Source organism: Charadrius vociferus, unplaced genomic scaffold (genome assembly GCF_000708025.1).
Source record: "Charadrius vociferus isolate BGI_N301 unplaced genomic scaffold, ASM70802v2 scaffold267, whole genome shotgun sequence".
In the NCBI taxonomy this organism is placed as follows: Eukaryota; Metazoa; Chordata; class Aves; order Charadriiformes; family Charadriidae; genus Charadrius; species Charadrius vociferus.
In genome coordinates this window covers 519702-542012 of record NW_009649458.1, presented here as the reverse complement: position 1 = coordinate 542012, position 22311 = coordinate 519702, and the positions used below count along the sequence as shown (strand labels likewise).

Here is a 22311-nt window from a genome sequence, read left to right as displayed (position 1 = left end):
GGTGCATCGTCTCGGCTGGTCTTCTCCATACTCATGAACATACAAAGGTCAACCCCTATCACGATAGCACGGTATGGGAGACCGCGGAATAAAACCCAGGATTTCGAGGAGCTCTCGTCCATACGGTCCATCGAGCCAAGCCAGAGTTTTAGCCCGAATCTAGGCTCGCCGAGCCCGCCGGAGACCCCGAACTTGTCGCATTGCGTTTCTTGCATCGGGAAATACTTATTGTTGGAGCCTCTCGAGGGAGACCACGTTTTCCGAGCCGTACATCTGCACAGTGGCGAGGAGCTGGTTTGCAAGGTAATCCCTCTCCTCCTTGTTCTCCCCCTGGGCTAGCCTGCTGTCGCCTCTTGGCTTCCCGTGGCTCGCAGGAGGGCCGAGCGCGGTCGTGGAGCTCAATTATTAAACAGCGGAGAAACAAAAGGCAGGGAGACGGGATTAAAGGCGCATCCTGTAACTTTTCCCTCTCTCCAGACAATGGCCACGTTATAGCGGTGGCCCGCAGCCAGTTCTGCCTCTTACCCGGGGGATATTGTTCTGGAAAGAGCCGTCCTTTAAGTAGGTCTTAACGTGAGTTCAGCTCAGGAGAAAGCCTCATCTTCCCCACTCTCACTTTTCAAAATGGAGTAGGGAATCCCCAGCTAATTTTAAGGTGTTGGGACCTGCCGGCTCCCTCGATTTTTCCTGTCCCTGGTTCTGTGAGTTGGGGTACAGGAGGGGATGGAGAAGAAGGGGGGGTGTGGGGGGAGATTGCCATCAGCTTTGTCTGAGAAGTGATTTTAAAAAAAAATCCACATCGCGTTAATCAGCCTGAGCTCCCTCACCGGGGAGGTTGTTTGCAAACAGCATCCTCCCCCATTGCACAACTGAGCAAGAATAAAACCTGCACACCTACGGTTTTTAGAAGAGCAGACAAAATAGCTATCCCACTCTTAGTAGCCTGCCTGCCTTTCTCTGCCTCCTCCCAGTTTGCTCCTGCTGTTCAAAGGTGAGCTGTGGGAAAAAGAAACCCACATGCTTGCACGGCTGTGGAGGGATGTTTTTTCTCTTTTCGGGCTGAGGGAGTATTTTCCTTTGTTCCTAAATTGTGATTCTCATTGTCTGTGGTGACCCAGACTTACGCCCAGCAAACCGAGGCAGTACCCAGGAGTAGTTTTTATAACTACATAGCAAAATGCAACCTTGCAACACATGCTGCAGTGTTTGTATTGTTCCCGAAATATGGAATTGTGCCACTTGGCTATCTTGGGCAAATTTCTAGTGTCGAACTAACTGCAGAAAGGAAAAGTAGGCATATTATAGCTTATTTGTATTCCAGTGATTAATGATAGTATTGCTGACTGTCTCATACTTTCTCGTACTCGATTCATGAGAAGTTATGGGCTAGGCTGTAGCAGAGAAGAGAAAATAATTGCTCCTGTTTGCTATTTGTAAAGATTGGAGTTCAGAGGACGATATAAATATGCTTACTGATTGAGTTATAAAACCTGACATTAAGGCAACCTAGGACTTTGTGTGATTATGTAGGGGGGGAAAAAAAGGGCCCGTGACTTTGCAAAGGACTACTATTGCATGGTGAACTGAATGCTTTGTTACTGAACTGAAACAGCACATGAGAATTTCTAGAATGAAAGCTCTGCTCGGTGCAGTAGTACAGTGCTGCACTCTAGGACGTTGGCATCTTTTCATGGAATAAACAGATCCCACAAAGCTGCTGCTCTGCATGAAATTACAGGTGAACTTGCATGGCAAGCAGTGAAGCGGGGGCTATGCGCTTCTTTGTTTCCTGTTTGGTTTGCAGGATTAAGGCACTGTTTTGATAACAGTATGAACAGCATAACTGCAGCTCACAAAGACTGGACTTTATTTTTATTTTTTTTCCCCTTCCCTTTAAGCTGTATGTTTTTGAGCTGATCTTGACATTTGAATACTATGGGTTTTTCCATATGCGCGAGGCACTACTTCAAGCCGTGCTCCAAAAATACCATCTTAGCCTGAATTGCTACTTTGTGAATACGCAGTTGTCAGTCCTGAACGCGTCTTAATTTAATGTGTGCTTTAAAATGCCTGCAGTATCGTGACTACTATTTGTCAAGTAGCCTTCCAGCTAAGAGACCTGCTATCTGGTATCTCATTGAAGACGCTCTTAGAGATTGCTTGCAGAAACATTGGTTTGGGTAACAGACACATACTGATGATTCTCAAGATTCATTTGGCTGCACCCACTGACTGTACAGATGCCGTTATTTGCTTCAAGGCTCTGTGGCATCCAAACAATGGTAACTTCTCACTTCCAATTCCCAGCAAGAACTAAATCAAACTGCAGCTTATTGGACATTTGCTGAATTGAGGCCAGGGATCTTAAAAGCTGGGATACAAAGAAGCCCTTTATAAAAGGTATTCTAGGCTGTAGCAGTATGATAGCGCTTCCCATCTCCCCCCTTTCAAACATAGTCCTGGTACATATCCAGACCTACTTATTTAACATAGTCTGAGAAATGCAAAACGTGCCTAATTTATATCAGGATAATCTGGTTAGGAGAGAATTCTGGAAAGGCTTTTTTTTTTTTTCACATGAGGGTTTGAGCTACACGAATGTTCCTGCTTAAATTTTATTTTGTCGCAGCCGCCTGGTCGAAAAGCCATTTGCTTGCAATGTAGTAGTTATGAGTTTTCAGACCCAAAAGTCAATGAATTCTCCTCTGGCATGAAAAATGTGTTGGGTCTGTTTGGCAGTCTGCCTTTAAGGTTGTTCTGCGCCGGAGTATAGCAGCACAGGTACGGGGTGGGGAGAAAGGGGTTTGTGAGGAGGGGGTGTCCCAGTTTCTTGGGGTTTGGGTTCTTTTTTGCGGAAGGAGTTTGTTAGAATTGTGCTCTGAAGCATTAAATGAGTCAGGTTTTGAAGCCTCAGGTAAATTTTTATTGAACCGTATCTCTCGCACTCAGTTCTGAAAGCTTTTAAAGCTTCAAAGAAAGCAGGGAGATTTGCTTCTTGGAGAGACTACAAATACCCGTTGTTGGAATACGAATACTAGAACACAAAAAGAAGAAATACAATTGCAGTTTAAACCAGTTGGTTTAGAGACCTATACCGGTTCTTCATTTTTATGTTCAGTTAGAATGGCACACAGCTACCTTAAATTCTTTTTACCCAAGTAACAAACCACCCCAGAGTAAGTTACATATTAATAGAATTTTTATGTTGGTGGAAATGCTAATCCCTTGCTTTGTAGTACCTCTGGAGCAGGTATAGTTAAAAGTAAAAATCAATACTTTGCTCATATTCTGCTTTAGCACACTGGCTTCTGTTATTCTCAATGAAGTCTTTCTTCTTGTAATGTGGGCATTTCTCAATTGACTCAAATACTGATTCATTCGTCATCACTAGATTATAGTAACTTTTTATATTTGGGTTTCCCAGCAGCCTTTTTAATTCTTACAGCTCATTCATGAGATCAGTGATAACATACTTACTAGTAAAGGGACACTTTGCTTTTAATGGAGCACTTGATTGAAATGCAGAGAGTTCAGGGAGGTTTTGTCTTTGCCTTTTGAAGGATGTTTGTCTGCACTCCAACAGGCAGGGCTATTTCCCCGCTTGTCCTTCTGATCTTATAAACAGCCATTGTCAAACTGAGACTTTGAAAGTGAAAGTGACTTTGCTGTTTGTCAGAGATGAAAGGCAGGCAGGAAGTAAATATGACTAGTGCTAGCTGATATTTTAAATCTGAAAATCCTTAAAGCTTTCATGGGTTAATAAAATCACGAGAGAGGGGCATATGGAGCAGGGTGCATTTAATGTGACGGCTTCTCCCAGTACAAAGCTACTGGCCATATTCTGTATGAGTTTATTTGGATGGAAAACAGAAGATAAACACGTTTCCTTCCGAGTGCTGCCCTTATACATTGCTAGTCTTCACAGCTTAATTCGGATTATGTTCTAAATTTGATCGGCTATTAGCTAATGAAATGATCCTTGCTACAAGACTGGCCTTTCCTGTCAAGGTTGCGTGCATCTTCTGTGTGGGGTTGGATAGTCTGCTTTGTCTTGTCCTCGGTGCTGTGAGCTTGTGACATCCTGTTTACACCAGTGCAGCTTCAGCAGCAGCATAAATTGTACTTAGAGATGGTTCTGTGAACAGAATTAGATGTACCATAACTCCCCTGTCCTTCGTGTCGCTAACCCTGGCTTTACTGTCATTGTTCCTGCAGGTGTTTGATATTGGCTGCTACCAGGAGTTACTAGCACCATGTTTTTGTCTGCCTGCGCATAAAAATATCAACCAAATTACTGAAATAATTCTTGGGGAGACAAAAGCGTATGTGTTCTTTGAAAGGAGCTATGGGGACATGCATTCGTTTGTTCGTACCTGCAAGAAGCTTAAAGAAGAGGAGGCAGCCAAACTCTTCTATCAAATAGCTTCCGCTGTTGCACACTGCCATGATGGTGGACTGGTACTGCGAGATCTCAAGCTGCGAAAGTTTATTTTCAAGGACGAGGAAAGGTAAGAGTCTCCCTTTTTACAGGTGGGGGTGTCTGAGGTCAGATACTCAGAGTTACAGGGTGCTGTGCCCTTCATTGTCACCGTACTGTTCGTTTGTGGTACACGAGGTGTTACGCTTTCTTTGCTTCCCTCTGCAACCTGATCATGGGATGGATGTGTCGTTTTACCTTCTGGCTTAGGCTTTGGAGTAAAGTAAGTATAGAGTGTCCTTTGCATCTGTGCCTGGCCTCTGCGTCTCAACCCAGAGGAGCACCCTCATTTCTGAGGAGGGGACATCTCCTGGAGGAAGGCTCTGTATAGATGACTGGTGTAAGAGCTTCGCTGTCATAAATGCTGCTTGCGTTCCAAGAGGAAAGGAGAAAAAGATCCAGTCTGTTAAAGAGGGTTGGGGACTGCAATGGCTTCTTCCAGTGATGAGGCATGAAGAGGACAAACAGCCAAGCGGTTATTGCTGACATAGGTTGGAGGGAAGGGCCACCAGTGCTTTGAAGGACTGCTTTGGGGACAACTTCTTGCTTCCCATGCTGGAAGGGTCTGGAGGCTGCTTCTGAGAGTGTTGTGCGGTCACTAATCATGCTGAGACTAAAACCACCTTGCTGTGTGGGTGCCTGATTTCAGTATCAGAGCTTTTGTGGTACTTGGGGAACTACCTTTTTTTTCTTTTTTGGTATCTCCACCTTGCACACCCTCTTCTCTCAATAATGGGGTAGTAAATTATTTGGGGAAGGAGTATGGGAATACAGGGGAAGAAATAATGCTGGATGCTGTAGGTATATTTTTGGAGTGCTATTTCTGATGCTGACCCCTAGCAATACTGTTTGTACCTGTGGAAACTTCATATCTCTTTCCTTGTGGATACCAGTTTTCATTGTGTTACATCATGTATTCGCTTGCAACTTCCACATAAAGCACCAGAGTACTGAACGCTGTCAGATTAATGTCAGGCTTTCACAGAGGGATTTAAATTGGAAGATGGCCATTACAAAAAAAATGAAACTAAATGGGGGCAGAGCCTGCCTTTGTGCTTCTTCATGTCTTGGTAGGGGATGGGGAGGTATTTTTCCCTTTTAGTTAAATCCTATACACTGTCTGAAAGCTTGTTCAAACTGTTGCAGAGTGAAATATATGTGCTGGAGAGCTTTGTTAAAAATATCCAGTGCATATCAATTCTATTTGGGGCTCTTTGGGGAAGTTATAAGCAACAGCCAAGGCACGTAAGTTTTCTACAGGCTCAGTAAGTCCATGATCTGAGAACTAGAAAGGAACTAATAGACAATTCAGTCACGAAAAAGAAGTTCATGTCCTTAAAATAAAAATGACAACCATCTATCCTGTGTAAATATTCTCTACTTAAATTTTATCACAAGCTGAGTTTTGCAAAATAAACTTCTTTTAATCTCTTCACGAACTGAAGAATAAAAGACATGTTTTTATTTCTCAACTCAGGCAATTCTCTGCAAAGCAAATAGAGAATAGCTATTTTTTCCACCACAGCCCCAATATATATGATTCCCCTTTCATCCTCTTCAAATAAAAAGGCCTAAAATGAAACTAGCTTAATGTCCATTCAGAGAGAAATGCAAAGCGGATAGATGTAAACTGCTCTTTCACAACTTTACTCTGAGTTTAATAATTAAAAAACATTACAGCACCTTTGATACAGATAAGAAGGAAACGCGTACAAAATAGTTGAGGGAGGGATTGTTTTCTGTTGTAACTGATAACGTCCTAACGTTAAAATGGATTATTTTTTTTTTTTTCCCCCTGGAGGATATATGTAAGCGTGTGTGGTTTTGTATGAAGGAGAGGACTTGGAGAAGCCCTAAGGCTCAGCCTCGCTCTCTGCTCTGGGTGAAGGCAGCGTGAGCTCAGAGCAGTGCAGTGGGCGCAGACGCGGTGAATACTTTTGAACTCCTACCCTGCTGCTTACTAGGAACTGAATGTAACACGAGGCACGGGGCCAAATCCTTTAGCCACCCAAGAAGAGTGGTGCGTACTATAATAGCAGTGTTTGCTCTTATGAATGTTTTTAACGTAACTGTAGTCTGCAAAATCACACAGTTGCGCACTTTTGAACAGCGTCTTCTAATTATACAATAATTCACTTTAAAGGTCAAATGCGACTTGCTGGTTATTTTTATGATAATCATAATGCGGTTTTCTTCTGGATGTAATGTCGATTTGTAAATAAACAGAGATGAAATAGCCTAAGATAGAAATAGACCCAAACAGTGACTGTCTTTTTCACATGCTCCGATCATCAGACTGTAATCAGTCATCACTTTCAATCTGCTGCTATATTTAGGCTGAGAAATCTTCCTGGTCCTTCTGGGTTCACAGAGGTGTTTGTGCGTTGCTTGCATCTCTCCGAGCTCGCCTTTCCCTGAGGCTGCCCCTGCACAGAGCCTTTCCGAAGCTGCCGTTGGCGCCCAGTCCCTGGGAGACGGGTGCTGCACAATCTGTTGATACCCGTAATGAACCGAGGAGGCAAAAAAAAAGAGGTGAAAATGATGGTTTGAGAAATGAACATGAACTCTGCTGCTGTGTGTCGCCTGTTCTTCAGTGGAGCTCTTTCTCAGCAGTTCTTTTCCTATTTCTTCAAGTCTGTTTTTCTGCAGTTCACCTTTAGTACCTACTGCTTGGAAACTTTCTCTTCTTGAAGACTCTCGCAGCTTTTATTTTGGTAGAAGGCAAGATGGGAAATCCAGCATGCAGGCAACACATGAATGGAAAACTTGCTGCTTTTATTTTTTTATTTTTTTTTAGGAAGATGCTTGTCTGCTCTTAGCTGAGAGCTGCCAGACTGGAGGAGCAAGAGGCAGTGTGAAGGATATATGGAAGCAGTTCCATTCCTTTTGAAAAAGAGTATCAATTAAAGCATGTCTTAGTGCATATTCTTTCCATTGATCCTAATGATAGGAAGTTCAGTCTGAAATCAGAGCTCCTGGAGTTTTGTGGACTGGTACACAGAGCATTGCAATTCTTTCCACCTCATTCCCATTATCTAAATTACAGCTGGAATTTGCAAAGATTCAGGCTTCTGATCTAGCAGTGTCATGAGTGCTGTTTGCTCCTCCTGATGGCCCTGCTTAAGAATGCGTGTTATTTGGATGTTCCAAATTGCAGTGCCTTGTGATGTCTGCAACAAGCTAGGAAGTAAAAAGGTGGAAAAAAAGGTTGGAAGCCCATAGTGCTGAGCATTTTGTAGGGGTCCTAATTTTACTAGTGACGTTCTCTTGATGTGCTAAATCAAAGGTAGACTGTGATGGCACATTAGGTCTTACTACTGCACGTGTGTAAGTACATCAGCACTTAAAATGAAATCCAAAGTCCCACACTGTGGAAACAAACAAAAACAATTGGTCTGTGTTTCAAGGTACTCTACAGCTTCTTTTAATCCTGAACTGCAGAAATTTGGAAGATGTGGTAAATTGCATTCCACAAAAATGATGTGCTGTTGCCAAGCACCTTAGGTCTTTTATGGTGGCTTTTTGTTTTGTATAAAAGAAGGTTGGGGGGTTGTGGTTTTGGGGGGAGGTGTGCCTGTGGTTCCATTTGTAAACTATAGGTGAAATAGCCAGCCTTATAGTCTTGAAATTTCAGTTAAGGTCCTTAAACCTGCAGCTGGTCTTGATGAAGCAGGACTTCTAAGACATTACAGCATGGCTGGAAATGTTTTGTAAGACTGGGTTAGCAAGCAGCAGCACATCCATTAAATGAGGGCAGTGACTTTCAGAGCACTGAAAATATGGAAAACAGCACTGACTCGCCATGCTGGGTCTCACTGGACTTTGTAAAGTAACTATAAGATTCTTGAATATTTTAAAAATTGGGTCCTTAAACTTCTAAATAAAACTTTAATCCAAACTGGTAGAGATGAGCTAAGGTAAAACACATGGGTTTGCCTATTTTCTGCTTCTATGCATGGTGGTCACTTTTTCTTCTCCTGGATACTAAGTCAGGTCAATGTAGGTATTTGTGGGGCTCTTGCTTTTGTTTTTGCTGTGTTCATGTGGTGGTATTTACAGTTTTCCTTGTACAGCCTGTCCTTGTAGTAGGCCCTTGGGCAGAGTGACCGTGCCCTTCTCCTAGCTGGTGTCCCATAATGATGTTGAAGAATGGGTAGAGCGGTTTGGGTTGTGCTAAGAATAGCACTCTACGCTGTATATTGCTAATAAAGCAGTTCATCAGTCTGATATATAGCAGATGCTCTGAGAAAGATCCACCTCAAAGATCTCAGAATTAAATCAAGCATTTCTGTGTTAGTTGTTCCAATGGTTTTCTTAACACAAGAACATTTCTGCTGTCAGGGAATTACTAATTTCTTTAGTGCATTTTTAAGCCTTTAATTATATTAAAATATTAGCTGTCGTAATATTTGAAGCTTAAAGACCTTGTACATTCATCATACTTGTTGAAGGGAAAATTAAAATAATTTTGGTATTTAGATATTGTAATTTTCCTGTATTCTTTGAGTAAATATGAGAAATGGTAGGCAGGTGGGATTCAATAAAAATAAATAGAATTTGACACTTTTTGCTCTGTGCTGGGGAATGCAGCCAGTACAATACAGTAATTTAGAAAGCCTGTGTTAGCATAACATATTTATTTGGTGTTCTTAGATATTTTTTTTCTTTTTTCCCCTCTAGAATTTCTCAGCTTTGAGTGGATGATGCTTTAAGGTGACCTAGTTATGCTGTGTGCAATCCTAGGGATACCAACCTGATCCCATGAAAAAATAGAGAATCCATATACTGACCTTTTTCCAAGTAGACCTTTCATTTTCTTATAGTTAGTAGTAAGTTTTTCCTCCAGCGTTAGTCCAATTATAATGCGGTCAAATGCTTTTTCCCTGTGGTGTTAGAACTTGCTGTTTTACTTACCATTCATTCAGTAGAGGACAGGTAAGTTAGTGCTTTCCCTAAGTCCTAGAAAGAGGGTCCTAAAGTGAACGAAAATGAAACAAAACAGGACAAAACACCAGAAGATTTAGAAATAAAATCAGTCTTCATCTGCTTTGTCATTTAAGCTCTTCACATTACCCTGAATGGGGCCACAGGACCAGAGAGTTGTAAGTCAGATTTCAACCCAGAAATTATTGTTCTTTTGCGTCTTCCTAGAATACGGGGAGGAAGGCAAATTTCTTCACAGGCAGCAAATCTCTGCTGTCAAACTTCGGATAGAGGATGAAGCAGTTGCACAACTGTTTTCTGCAGAAGGGTTCGTGCTCCCTTTTGCCTTCATGTGGTTTAGTTACTAAGCCTCTGTTTTCTCCCGGCGTTCCTGGGAGCAATGCACTTGGGATTTGTTGGGTATGCAGTATGCTTTGGATTTGTTGGGTATGCAGTGCGCTTCCCAGTGGGGTGCAGGAGCCTATCTGCAGATGTCAAACATCACGCCAGCTCTGTGAAGTGCTTAAATCTCCTGAGGGCACAAATAGTCATAGAGGTTAAGTGCTGTGCCTAAGGTCATAAATGAAAGCAAAATCTAGGGAAAAATTGGCTGCTGGCTGGTCTTGAAATGAGGATAGGAGCTCCAATGGATCTTGAGTCAGCTCAAGGCCCTTCAGTGAGACCATGAGTGGTGAGAGGCTTTGCTGTGGCACCCAACAGTGGAGTTTGCAGCGGGTTTTGCCCTTGGACGGTGCTATCTTGTATTTGGCTCATAGTTAGACACGTATCTTTTCTTTTCCACCCTTCCTTCAGTCTCGCTCATTTGCAGCTTCATGCACTTTTTCTGCTGACGGGTGGTGTGGAGGTGCAGCCCCATGCCATGCTTGGAGCAACAGGGGTGCTTTGCTTGGGAGCCTGTCTTTAGGCTGGGCTGGTCTGCTGCAGGTTGTCCCCATGTCCTGTCTGGTCTACCTAGCCATGCTGTGTGACTTTGAGGGGCGCTTCTGGCTGAATGCTGTGTTATATATTGACTGCAATGCTGATGCTGTTGGCTTGGCTGGGTGCCCATCACAAGATGCCTGTCATGGGACTGATCTTTCTGATGATGGGTGCTTTGCAGTCACTAGAAGTAGATGGCTCTTGAGACATCTTGCATTAAAAGTTCAACAGCTGGTTGTTTTGAAGACTTGAAAAGCTCCATCATAGACTCTGTGTTGACTTTGAGCAGAGACTGAGGACATCTGCGCTGGGGGTGAGGAGAGGAGGCAGGGAGCCCAGCTAGTGGCAGCTGCAGTGGACTGTCATGGTGAAATTCTGCTGCTGCCTTTTCTTCCAGTTGTCCTTATTATCACACTGTGAGATTACTTCAGGCTTGGGAGGGAGAGGAAAGGCGTGGATTGTAAACAAGAGCCAACCTGAGGCATATTTAGTCTTAAGCACCTGCTTTTTGGTAGATGTATATTGCTTGGAGACAGGTTTTACAGCCGTCTAAACAAAAGGTTTCCAGCTGCATTGTGAAATCATGGGCCTGCTTTGTCTTAGAGGTGCTGAGCACCCACTGCAGGCTCAGAAAGCGTAGGGCTTTTTTCACAACATGCAGTTATGTTAACAAAACACAGTTTTGGTCTCCTTTCCCTGTGGAGCTTCACCATGCATTGTATGAAAAGGCCTAGAAAAGATGGTGAACACAGCACACAGTTGACAGCAGAGTCTTTTAAAACTCTGATTTCCAATGTGATCTAAGAAGATAAAAGTGAGGTGAAGCAGGTGCCATGGGCCCGATGCTTATCAAATAATGGGCTCCTCGCAGTATTGCAACACAGCCCGTCTGTGGAAGGGTCTGTATTGGGTTTCAGAGCCTGCATCCCAGCACGTGCATCACTCCTGACCTACCTACTTTTTGGGGAACTAAGTATATGGCATACAGGACAGGCTGTTCCCAGCCAGTCCTATTTGAGTGTTGTAAAGCTGAGGTCTTTGGGGCCGCAGCCCTTCCTGGAGGTGTTCGAAGAGGTGGTCTCGGAGCATGTTGGGTTTTTTTTAAGTGGAAGTCTGTAGGAAAAAAAAGCCAGCTTCAAGCAAGTTAAAAGCCCTGGGTTGCTAGGTCCTGCCCGGGAGTGCGGAGCAGGGCTGAGCGTGCTGGTTGCATCCCTCCGGAGGAAGGGTGGGGGATATGTACTTTTTAGAGGCTTCCTCATTCTGCGGAAGTACCAGTGAAGGAATCTTCCCGTAGGAACAAGGTTCATCCTGTAAACCTGTACTGCCTGCAAGTCCCAGTTGTCTTTCAAAACATATCCTTGAGCCTGTTTCATTATGCAAGAGACTGTTTGTCTGACAGCCTTTATGCAGGTTTTAGTTTGGGTTCCCCCCCACCCCGAAGTTGCGTAGGATGTTGTGTGGTGAACTCCCAGGCTGTGTGCTGTTATGCACTGGAAGGGATATTGCGGTGAGAGGAGCGGGATTTAAATTGATGGCATAACATTTCCCCTCTGATCCCGTGTGCCTTGCCGCCCCTGGAGGAGATCGGGTAGTTCTGAGTTCAGAACGTGTCTCTGCACCGAGCCGCAAATCATCTGCATGGAGTTTCGTTAGCCGCCTTCCCCATCGCGCTGTCTCCGTGACGGCAGCCTGCTTCTGCATTATTTAGGAGAGATTCCCTTAGTTTAAAAAAAAAAAAAAAAATCAATTAGCGAAAGATAACTGCTTCCAATGTTGAGCTTCCCTTTCATTTTTTTTTTTTCCCCTCCTTGTGACTCTAATGGCCTGATTGCATTCATGCTGGTCTCGTCTTTATGATGGGGTGCTAGCAACTGACCTTGATTAAATGACCTGTAAATTATTGGCCACATAGGAGCAATCCCTGATCTACCGGGCAGTTGATGGCTTGAGTACCTCTACCTAGGGAAAGGCTTTCCTGGCCTCAGGCAGAGTAATGTTGAAATATGAGGTAGCATCGCTTGGGTGCCTTCATTTCTCGTGTGTAGGCTAATTTAGGGGGGGATATTGTGAGGCATCTCTTCCCTTCAGAAGTTGCCATTTTATATTTACCAGCAGTCATATTAATAAAATGGGAATTCAGATGGCCATGGTGGTTGTTTTCTGATCTGCGGAGGCATGAGGCTGCTTTATAGAATCTGTAAATCTGGATCATCTAATTTTGACCCAGCCTGAATAGCAAATGGTTGGTGTACCTGGAGTGTCTGAAGCAGGATGGCTCCACCTCTCTTCTCCCAAAGCAGCCGATCAGGCTGTCATCCAGGGGATGATGCTGGACTGAAATTTTGGGTCTGCTCTGCAGTTAGTGTTCCCCAAATGGCAACAGTGGCTGAGCTGTGGTTCAGGTGTTATTTCCCATACAGACGGGCTTCGGAGGCAGACTAGAAGCAACTGCTTTCATTGAGTCAGGCATGGACTCCTTTATTGGACTGTTTATTCACTGCAGTGGAGATACTTTCCTCTGAAACACTCAGACTTTCAGTCAGTCAGACGGCTTTAAATGTTCTTTTTTTTAAAAAAATGTTCTTTCCTGCCTTATGAGCTTAGAGCCCTCTGAATAATTCCACCGATTTTGGTATGGAAATTGTGTTTGCTTTTGGAGAGCAAGTGTGAATGCCGGGTTCTTACAGCCCTGGCTTCGGTGTCAAAAGGCAGGGTAGTCGTTTTCCAGTAGCCCCGAAGCTCTGCGGGGAGGAATAATACGAATCACTCTGGAAAAAAAAGTGTAGGATGTGCAACAAAACTGTCTGCCAGAGATGGGTACTAACTCAGGAGGTTGCATTGAAGAATCTTCTGGAAGATGTTTAATTGATTAGGTTTTGTTACATTACTGAAGAGCAAAGTCTGAATGCAGTCAAGTAATGAATGGCATATTGATAAGAAATTCAGAGTGGTATTGTTTTTCATGGGTTTCCCTGACGGTTTCTATGGGGACAAAGACGCATTTCCCGTCTGAGTGCTGCTGCTGCCCTCTGATTGCACTTCTGTGGTTTCATTCACCAGTAATGGGAAAGCATTCGTAGGCAGAATAGCTTCCCCTTTTTAAATAGCCATGATTCAGGGTTGTATTTTTTTTTTTTAATGCATTAGACTAATGCAGGGTTTTATCAATGATCTGATAGATGCATAATGCTCCTTTTCCAAGTCCTTATTCAGGGTCTGCATTAAAACTTGAAATTATGTACTGTAATTACGTAAGCCTTGACAAAAGTCTTTGTTGCCCTACAGTACGTCTACAAAGTGATTCTCATCCGGCTTTGGCAGTAGCTTACATTTGAACTTTGGGGATTAATTTTGTTGCAACCATTTGAATAGTCGAACTCAAATGCTGATGCTTTTGGAAAACTTTTTTTTTTCTCCTGTGGGGGTCCTTCAGTTGACTTATGTGAGTTAATTATTTAGGGAATGAAAGGTTTTTAGAAATGTGTTTGTTTTTTTTTTAAAAAAAAGATAATTATTTTTGTTTGGCCTTTTTCTGCTCTGTAACAGGAGGCGCTTCAAAGCTGATTGTGATTTCACATCTCAGTGTTCGGTTTTCAGTCAGTCCCTTGCCTGCCAAGTGTCGAATTTGGGGTTGTCTGGTTACTCTGCAATTGGACGCACTCCCCACCCTTTGCCGTGGAGGTTCTTTTTTCTCAGAAACTACTTGCAGTTTTGAGGGTCTGTTTGTTGTTGTTGGCTTTTATTCTTTTTCCTGGATATTTAATTTCAGTGCTTCCTCTGAGAGGGGGCGGGGGGGGAAACATTGCTTCTCATCCAGGGTGTCTCTGCATTTCTGTGTATTTCGACTCCCCTCTTTCCTGTTCCCTCCCCCCCTCCAAAAAAAAAAGCTCTCTGGCTTGCAGAAAACAGAGCTCTTTTAGGCAATGCTTGAAATGTGGAGACAGGGAAGGCCAGACAGAGCCTGGAGCTGTTTCTTGCAGAGATGGGGTGCTGTGTGCTGGGAAATCGCAGCTCCTGAGCCGGGCTGCTCCTTTTTGATTGCCTGAAAAAACATGAAATGACTGTAAATAGGGGAGGGAGACTTACCATCCCCCTCCGAGTGTTGCCCGGTTATAGCCTGATTATAGACTGTGTTCTGTATGCGAGGCTGAGGTGTGTAAACCCATCTGTTGCTGGTGCAAACAGGCTGGAGTGGGTGTCCCCAGCCCCGGCACTGGCTGTGGCAAGGGGCACTGGGCGAGGATGGAAAACCTGCCTTGTCACCTTCTGCAAAGACACCTGCCTGGCCTTACAAAGGGAAATGGGGACACATGAGCTGCTTCTGCTGGTAATGGGGAAGGGGTGGAAGTCACGCTGAGGCGGTGTGCCTGGCACTGTGTGCTCCAGAGATGCGGCTCCTGCCGTCCGAGGGGCAAGTGTGGACCTGCGTGGCGTGGCGTGTCCAGTGCCCTACCAGCACCGCCTGGTTGCGGAGAAGCCATTTCACCGCTTGTACATTTCACCTTATACATGAGGGTCTTCCCAGTGGAGGGCTTGGGGGTCTGACAAGGAGGGAGGAGGACTGAAGGTTGTGTTTTTGTTTAATTTGGGACCTTTTGTTTCCTCAAAGCCTGTCAACTCAGCAGGATGAAAAACCTGGTTGGAGTGTTTGCTTCATTTAGCCACAGCTTACAGAGGAGCAGGCAGATAAGGGCCAGCTGTTGTTCCATTTGCTTGCTCAAACAAAACCCGCCATAGCATGCGTGGAGGGCCGCGGGCTGCAGCACCTTGCAAGAAAAGCAAAGCAGGGATACGGCTTCTGTGTGCTGCTTCTGTTTTATTATCAGGAAATGATTTCTCCTGTTAGAGAAAGACACGAGGGTTTTTTGACACACCTTGCAGTCTGTCCTTTCTGGTTTTGTACCGCGTCCATTGTGGAAAACAAAAGATTAGGGAATCTCAGTAATGTTCTGTAATAGAAAAGCTTCTCGGCAAACTGTTTCTCTAAATTCTGTTGCAACTCGCAGAAATGTAAAATAGGATGGGAGAGTAAACAGCGTTTCCCTGTGCTGTTGACCCTGGGATGGCAGGAGAGCGTGTGTGTGTGTGGGGGGGTGGGGTGGTGAATTCCCTCCTGTAAGTTGTGTATAAATAGCATGCTCTGCCCCGCTCCTCGTGTGTGTGTTCTCCTGTTAGCAGGAGCGAGGCGATGCTTTCCTGTCTGGCAGTTCAGTGACTTAATGCATGTTTGAGTGGCTGGCCTCACCGTTTTATTGCTACACATAATTTTCTATGGAAAAACTGAGGTGGGCAATGCAAATGGAACCTCAACTCATGTCCCTGCCTTCCCTTTCATTTCCTCCTCTCTGTTCTCTGCCCGCCTTGGTGTGTTTTCTTTCTCTGGGCGTTTCTTCTTTCTGCTCTTCCTGGGCTGTGCAGGTGCGGGAATGTGTCCAAGCTGAGCATCGTGAAAGGTTTCTTCTCTCATCAGTCTCTGGTTTTGGACCCTCTGAGCTGTGTATGGAGGGAAATTGCTGTGGTCTTGATAACTGTAGTTAAGTTTCTCCTTGCAGCCAGCTTCCTGTGTGAGGTATGGCTGCTGCAAAGTATTGTTTCGCTGCTAATGAGGGGGTTGTCCATGCCCGGGAGAAGTGCTGGCAATGGGTAATTAATCAGGAGGCAGGTGTGTTGCGCAAACCCCATCAGCATCCGCACTGGAGGAGAAAACACTGGCCTGTTTGAGGAGAGAAGGAGGTGTCTTGACAGACTGGGCTTGGGAGCCAGGTATTCCCCATTCTCTGTTTATGACTTCCTGATTCGGGGCGCGTTGCCAAAGGGGCTTTCACCTCTGCTAGTAAACGTCTCTAGCTGTTGAAAAGGTCCAAGTGTCATTATGAGAGTTTATGGCATGGTTGCCTCTGGAGTACTCCACGGAGTAAAATGCTCTTCTGTTGGTTCAAAGAAGATAGTGCGGAGCTGCCCTGCAACCCAGGCTGAGCCAAAGCCGGCCCAGCTGTCTTTTGCAACTCAAGCCCAAGCAATGTTGTCTTCAGTAAACATTTAGGAAACAGGGCTCTCGTTGTCTGTTTTAATGCCTGTTAAATGATGTGCTTCGATCAAGAGATGCGAATTCTGCTGTCTGGGGTGAAGTTCAGTCCCTGCCTGTGGATGTCTGTAGTGTGGGAAAACGGCCATGACACAGGGCTAAGAGTGATCATACGGACCGGTGAGGTTGAGGGACGAGGACAGTAATACCCAAAGTTGAGTTGTGGTCCCGAGTTGCTGAAAGGAAAACCTGCACTGCTGCTAGGTCACTCTTCCATCCAGATGCGCTGGACAAATCCTGTTGCGTTGTACTGATTCCGCGCTCAAAGCCAACCACTGCTGGCAAACAGTCCAAAGGGTAATTGGTAATCCTTTTGGATACCCTTAATAGGGACAGATTTTTAAATATAGCTACAGACACTAGCAGTGAGAATTAAAAGGAAAGAAAGGTTATGTTCATCTAGTGCTGTGACAAGCAAGTTTGGCATATTTTTTTTCTGCTCCTGTGTGATACCCATAAGGGTAGAAAATTCTCTTGCAGAAGTAATTACTGCAGCACAATGGCAAGTTCACAGTGCTTTGCAGGCAGAAGGAGTTTGCAATCTAGATAAGGCATCCCCGTCACCTCTCTGTTCGTTCCAATGTGAGGAGCTTCTCTGGTTTGGCTGGGTAGATAAGCTTGCTTTTAATCTTGGCATTCAGCTCACCTGATCTCCCTTTGCCCAAAGGTCTATTTAGGAAGACTGAAATCTGTTAAACTTGCTCTTCCTTAGTGCTGGGATGAAGAAAAATCTTGGTTGGTCAGAGGGATCGTTCAGGGTCAAAGTGGTGATTCTATTGAACCCTGTTGAACCCTGCAGAATTACAGGTGCAAGTAACTGTTCGCCAGGGTGGAGGTGTCAAAATAACCTTGTCTAGTTAGGGCTAGACTTGTATTTGGATGTGAGTCTTACACAGGTACATTAGAGTGCAGCTAACAAATAATCTTGAGGCTTCTGTCCCTGTTTGGAAATCACATCTATGTAAAATTTGCCAAGAGCATGAATATGGCAATTACTTTAATCTTTTTAAGATCTTACTAATGAGTTTACTGGACATTACTGTGTTTGAAACCTTGTGTGTATGGCAGTATTCCCTGGAAGTCTCAATATCACTAACCAGTATAGAAGAAACGGTATCAACTATCTGTTGCAAGTGCTGTGAATGGGATTTTAAACTGATGCACTTCTGTGGTTGCTGAATTTTGTATAATATTATTGTTGTAACCATGTAATTGTAACAGCCCAGAATTTGTGTTTTGATGTTTGCTTACCTTGATGGTTTTGGGTTTTTTTTTGCCCGCAGGACTAGAGTGAAATTGGAAAGCCTAGAAGATGCTTATATTTTAAGAGGAAATGATGACTCTCTCTCTGATAAGCATGGATGCCCGGCCTATGTGAGTCCAGAGATCTTGAACACAAATGGCAGCTACTCTGGCAAAGCAGCGGACGTATGGAGTCTAGGTGTCATGCTTTATACCATGCTAGTTGGACGCTATCCTTTCCATGACATTGAGCCTAGTTCCCTCTTCAGCAAGATCCGTCGTGGGCAGTTTAACATTCCAGAAACTCTATCCCCCAAGGCAAAATGCCTCATACGTAGCATACTGCGTCGGGAGCCATCGGAAAGGCTGACTTCACAGGAAATTCTGGACCATCCATGGTTTTCTACAGATTTTAATGTATCGAATTCAGGATATGGTGCTAAGGAAGTATCAGATCAGCTGGTGCCTGATGTCAACATGGAAGAAGACTTGGACCCGTTCTTTAACTGAGCACAAAGACTGGTGTTCAGAAGGTACACAACTTGGAGATGGACACATGAAGGAGCCCTTCCTGACCGTGTTAAATCACATCCTGCATCAGCCTAGCTTGGTAGCAAAAGACACTCAGAGGTCCTCGAATTGAGAAGGAACCTCCACAAGGAGCTAATATAACAAATGTAGCATGGGGACAGATTGGGGGGGCGGGGGGAGCTTGCTATCAGGTTAGATTGATTTGGAGGAGAAAAGGCAGCATGGAGCAATTGTAGCTTCTCACCTTTTTGGAGCCAAGGAGACTGCACATGCCAATTCTGGTGCAGCTGTATCACTCCTATTTCTGTTCCATTAAAAATAGTGGTAACTCACGACAAATAGAAACTTTTTTGCCTCAGCTCACATCTTGGCATCGCACTGTTAGATATTTAACTTCAGCCATTATTCAGGGAAAGTACAATTGGCTAACATTTTTTTTTAATCGGATGTCTAATAATTAATGGGATTAATTTAAGAAAAAAATTAGGTGCACAAAGACGGACATGAAAAGTGGGTGCTAAAAACAAACAAAATTTCAGTTCATGTCTCTTGATAGCTATTTTCAACTCATTTCTTCTAAATAAACTACTTAATATTCTTGTCAGGAAATGACATTTTAATGCTTTGTTCCCTTAAGGGGAAGTAACTGTCATTTAACAAGCTGTTCTGTTTTGTGTCAAATGGTTTGTTGCAGGAAGCTATTATAACTCGAACTTCCAGATGCATTACTGCTCTAATAGGGGGGAAAAAAAGAAGAAAACTATATATTTTATTTTTTTTTTAAGATATGAGATACTGGCTTCCATATCTGCCATGCTGCACGTATATGACTAGAGAGGGCAGAAAGCCCTTAGTCGTGTCTTTGTCTGAGAACCGATCTCTTCTTTAACTGACTGGCCCACGTGTAAATAGAGGGCTCTTTATTATTGAAGAAGAGTATTGTGTTGTTTTTTTTTTTCTTTGAATTCCTCTCAACTTGGGAAAAGAATTGTTTGGGTTTGATTTTTGTTTATGTCCAGAATAAGAAATAAGAGGGTATTAATAAGCTGAACATTTATATTACAGATATTCCTCTTGAAACATACACAGTAATATGCACCTTTTGTATTGTCAAGACTTATTCTATTTATTGAAGAAAATGTCACAGTAGTGATGTATTAAGCCAGTACTTCAATTACGGGTTGACTTGGGATGACATGTTACATGCTGTAGTTAACACACTTCTTTTCTGTTCAGGTATTTCTGTCCCTAAATAACTTTTTATTTAGCTTTTTTTTTTTTTCTAGATAGCTTTATTTGATTTAGACTGGCAAATGTTTTTATTACTGCTTTTATATTGCTGTATGATATTGAAATCTCTTGGCATAAATATTTGTGTTTCCAGTACCTCAGTTGTTCTGATATTACTGCCTGTATACGTTTTGTGAAGTGGTCATGTTTTTTGGGTAGGTACATGTGGACTCTGTAGTATGTAAATGTTACTTGAATTTGTGCTTAATTATAGTATGTGGCATGTGCGTACAGCTACTTGGCATTTGACGTATGGATGCTATTTGCCTGCCTTGCAGGAAAGTTATGGTCCCACTCTCAAGAGGATGTTTCACAGTTCTTTATCAAGAGACAAAGCTAGCTGCAGCTGACCTGCCTTGGTTCTATTTTGGTAACTAAGAATATAAAGGAGTAATGTTTTTACACTCTGAAGATGGTGCTGTGTCAAGAAGGACTTTTTTTTATTTTATAAGTACCTTATAGGAGGAAAGATTGGTGATGTGCATGGTGGGGTTTTACTGCCTCTGGTGCTTTGTCATGTATTTGGTTTAATGTTTTTGTCCTAATCTCTTCAATAAATAAAATTGTGCATATTTAACTAAACTTCAGTGGTGAACAATGTTCTTGCTGAATGTCTGAGGTACTGGAGGAGTTTGCCCCATTAGGATCATTTAGCTAGTATTTTTTGTGCTGCTAACAAGCTCTTGCCAGACCTGTGAGCTGAGAAAGCTTAGCACTTACATTTACAAGGTAACACTGTAAGCCTTTTCATCAAAAATTATACTGTTTGCTATGAATGAAACTGGCTTTTATTTTCTTTATTTTCTTTTGGCTTGTCCCTACCACTTATCAAGCCCATTTACCTTTTTCAAGTAGGGTATTGAAATGCAGAAAGAACTATGGCTTTTGGTGATGGAGAGGTACCAAAATGGAGCAAGCCGGCACAGGCACTTTCCAAAGTCCTAGAAAAATCTGCATCTTGCACTTGCCCCTCGATTCTAAAAGGGATGGAGCTGAGAGCACCTCCTAATTTACTGTCTTTTATTTAAGGATGGATCCTGTTTCTGTCATTCATCTTGGGTAATAGTTAATAGATGCAAGCAGTGAGATCACATAGGTGCATATGGAGTAATAAGGTCCTGAGGCAGGATAGGTGAATCCTTAAGAAAAAAAAGTGGTTGAAGGGGGCTTTGATTTGAACCAGGCTGCACTGTTTTCAGCAGTTCTATGGTTTGAAAGAGCTGTAGGTAGCCAATGGCCACCCCTAAAGAATCATCCCACTGCCCTGAACCCCTCCACTGCAAAATGAGAATATTGCACCAAACCTGCTAGCACAGGGGTTGCTGTCAGGCTGGCTGACAGTACATGATTTCATCCTAGGTAACTCCTGGCATGCGTTGAATATTTCAGTTGGTAGGTTGAGAATTAAAATTGTTGATTATAGCAGCAACCAGAAATGTCATTAACATGTAGGAACACTTGAAGATCAGTTTTTAAATGATCTGTGTGCCTGCAGCCAAAGTTTAAATTACTTGAAACTCTTTCAAATCGAACTCCCACAATAAATGTGCTTTATAGAAAAAGCAGATTGTAATCAGTCATAGAGAGAAGGGGAGGGGGGAGCGCTGAGGGTTTCCCTCTCCTCCACTAAAACTTATGTGAACGGCTTCTGTTCTGTTTGGGTGGAAGTAGTTAGACCTTATTTTACAGCAACCTGCACGCTTGCTTTTTCACTGCCAGTAATTGTATGAAAAACACGGCTGACTAATGATTGCTCGTTTGCAGTGAATTTTTTTATTCGAGGCAAAAGCTTTCTTGGTGTTACTGCGGAGGAATCCTTTGGCAGCTGAAGTCAGCTTTATAAAATGCTGAAGGGGTGCCTTGTTTTTGGAGCTTCCTTGTCCCTAAAGTGAAACCTGAGAGAGGGATTTGTGATTCAAACAGCTGATTTCTGGCTCTCTTTTTATTCCTGCTTTGTTGGTGCTGTTAGTGGAGTACAGTTATAGCACTGCTTGCTGCAGAAAGGCTTCAACAGCTTTCTTAGTGCTGCTCGCCCCTCAATTTGGGTAGCAACTCCAGTGGGATGCAGGGTTTTGGTAAGCAGAGACTGCAGGATGGGCTCAGCTGCCTTCCGGTTCTGGGGAAAGGGATGATATTCTCACAACAGTGAAGGGTGAAAAGCCGTGTCTACAAACAAAATCATTTCACAGAACGAGACCTTATGGTAGACTTTGGGAGCAAGAGGCCCTCCGGCCCTTTGTCTCCTCTACCCCTCCCAATTAAAATAAAATAAATAAATAAAAAAAATATTTTGTTATTTACCATGACATTTATTTTGTCAATGCAGCACTGTGTGTAATTTCAAGCTACAGGCTTTTCTTCAGGACTGCACAAACAAGTGACAATTAGTCCTTTGGCACCATGATGTCATATAACCTGATCCCTTAGCCTTACTGAGGTGTGCATGTGTTATGGGGATAAACAAGTCAATTGAAAATGCATTCTCTTAGAGATAAACCTTCGTAAACCTCTGTTTCTGGGAAGAAAAAAAAAAAAAAAAAAAGCCCAACCCAAGCCCCTAAAACCTCAAACCACACTTTCCTGGCAGTCAGAGAGGAGGGTATGAAATGTGATGCCAAGGAAAAATTATTGGGAAGGGGAAAAAATAATGCTCCTCATCCTGAAATGATTATGTTGAAATTTGGAAATGTATGAGTGAGCTCTGTGACTAATAGCATAATGAATACCAAAAGAATTAGTAATGATCAGTTCTTTATTCTTAAGGTTTTGTCTAAGGTTTCTATGAAAAAAACTTGCTAATTTAATAAGTGACAGTATAGCTAAC

The 22311-nt window shown here is 43.3% G+C and overlaps 1 protein-coding gene across 1 annotated transcript; it reads left to right on the top strand.

The window, feature by feature from the left end:
• The first annotated feature begins 6 nt into the window (after positions 1–6).
• On the top strand, positions 7–20069 carry TRIB2 (tribbles pseudokinase 2). The gene is made up of 3 exons (XM_009889760.1): positions 7–303; positions 4216–4508; positions 17708–20069. Exons 1-3 carry the CDS (start codon positions 34–36, stop codon positions 18174–18176), a joined length of 1032 nt encoding a protein of 343 aa, XP_009888062.1. The 5' UTR covers positions 7–33; the 3' UTR covers positions 18177–20069.
• Positions 20070–22311: the final 2242 nt, after the last annotated feature.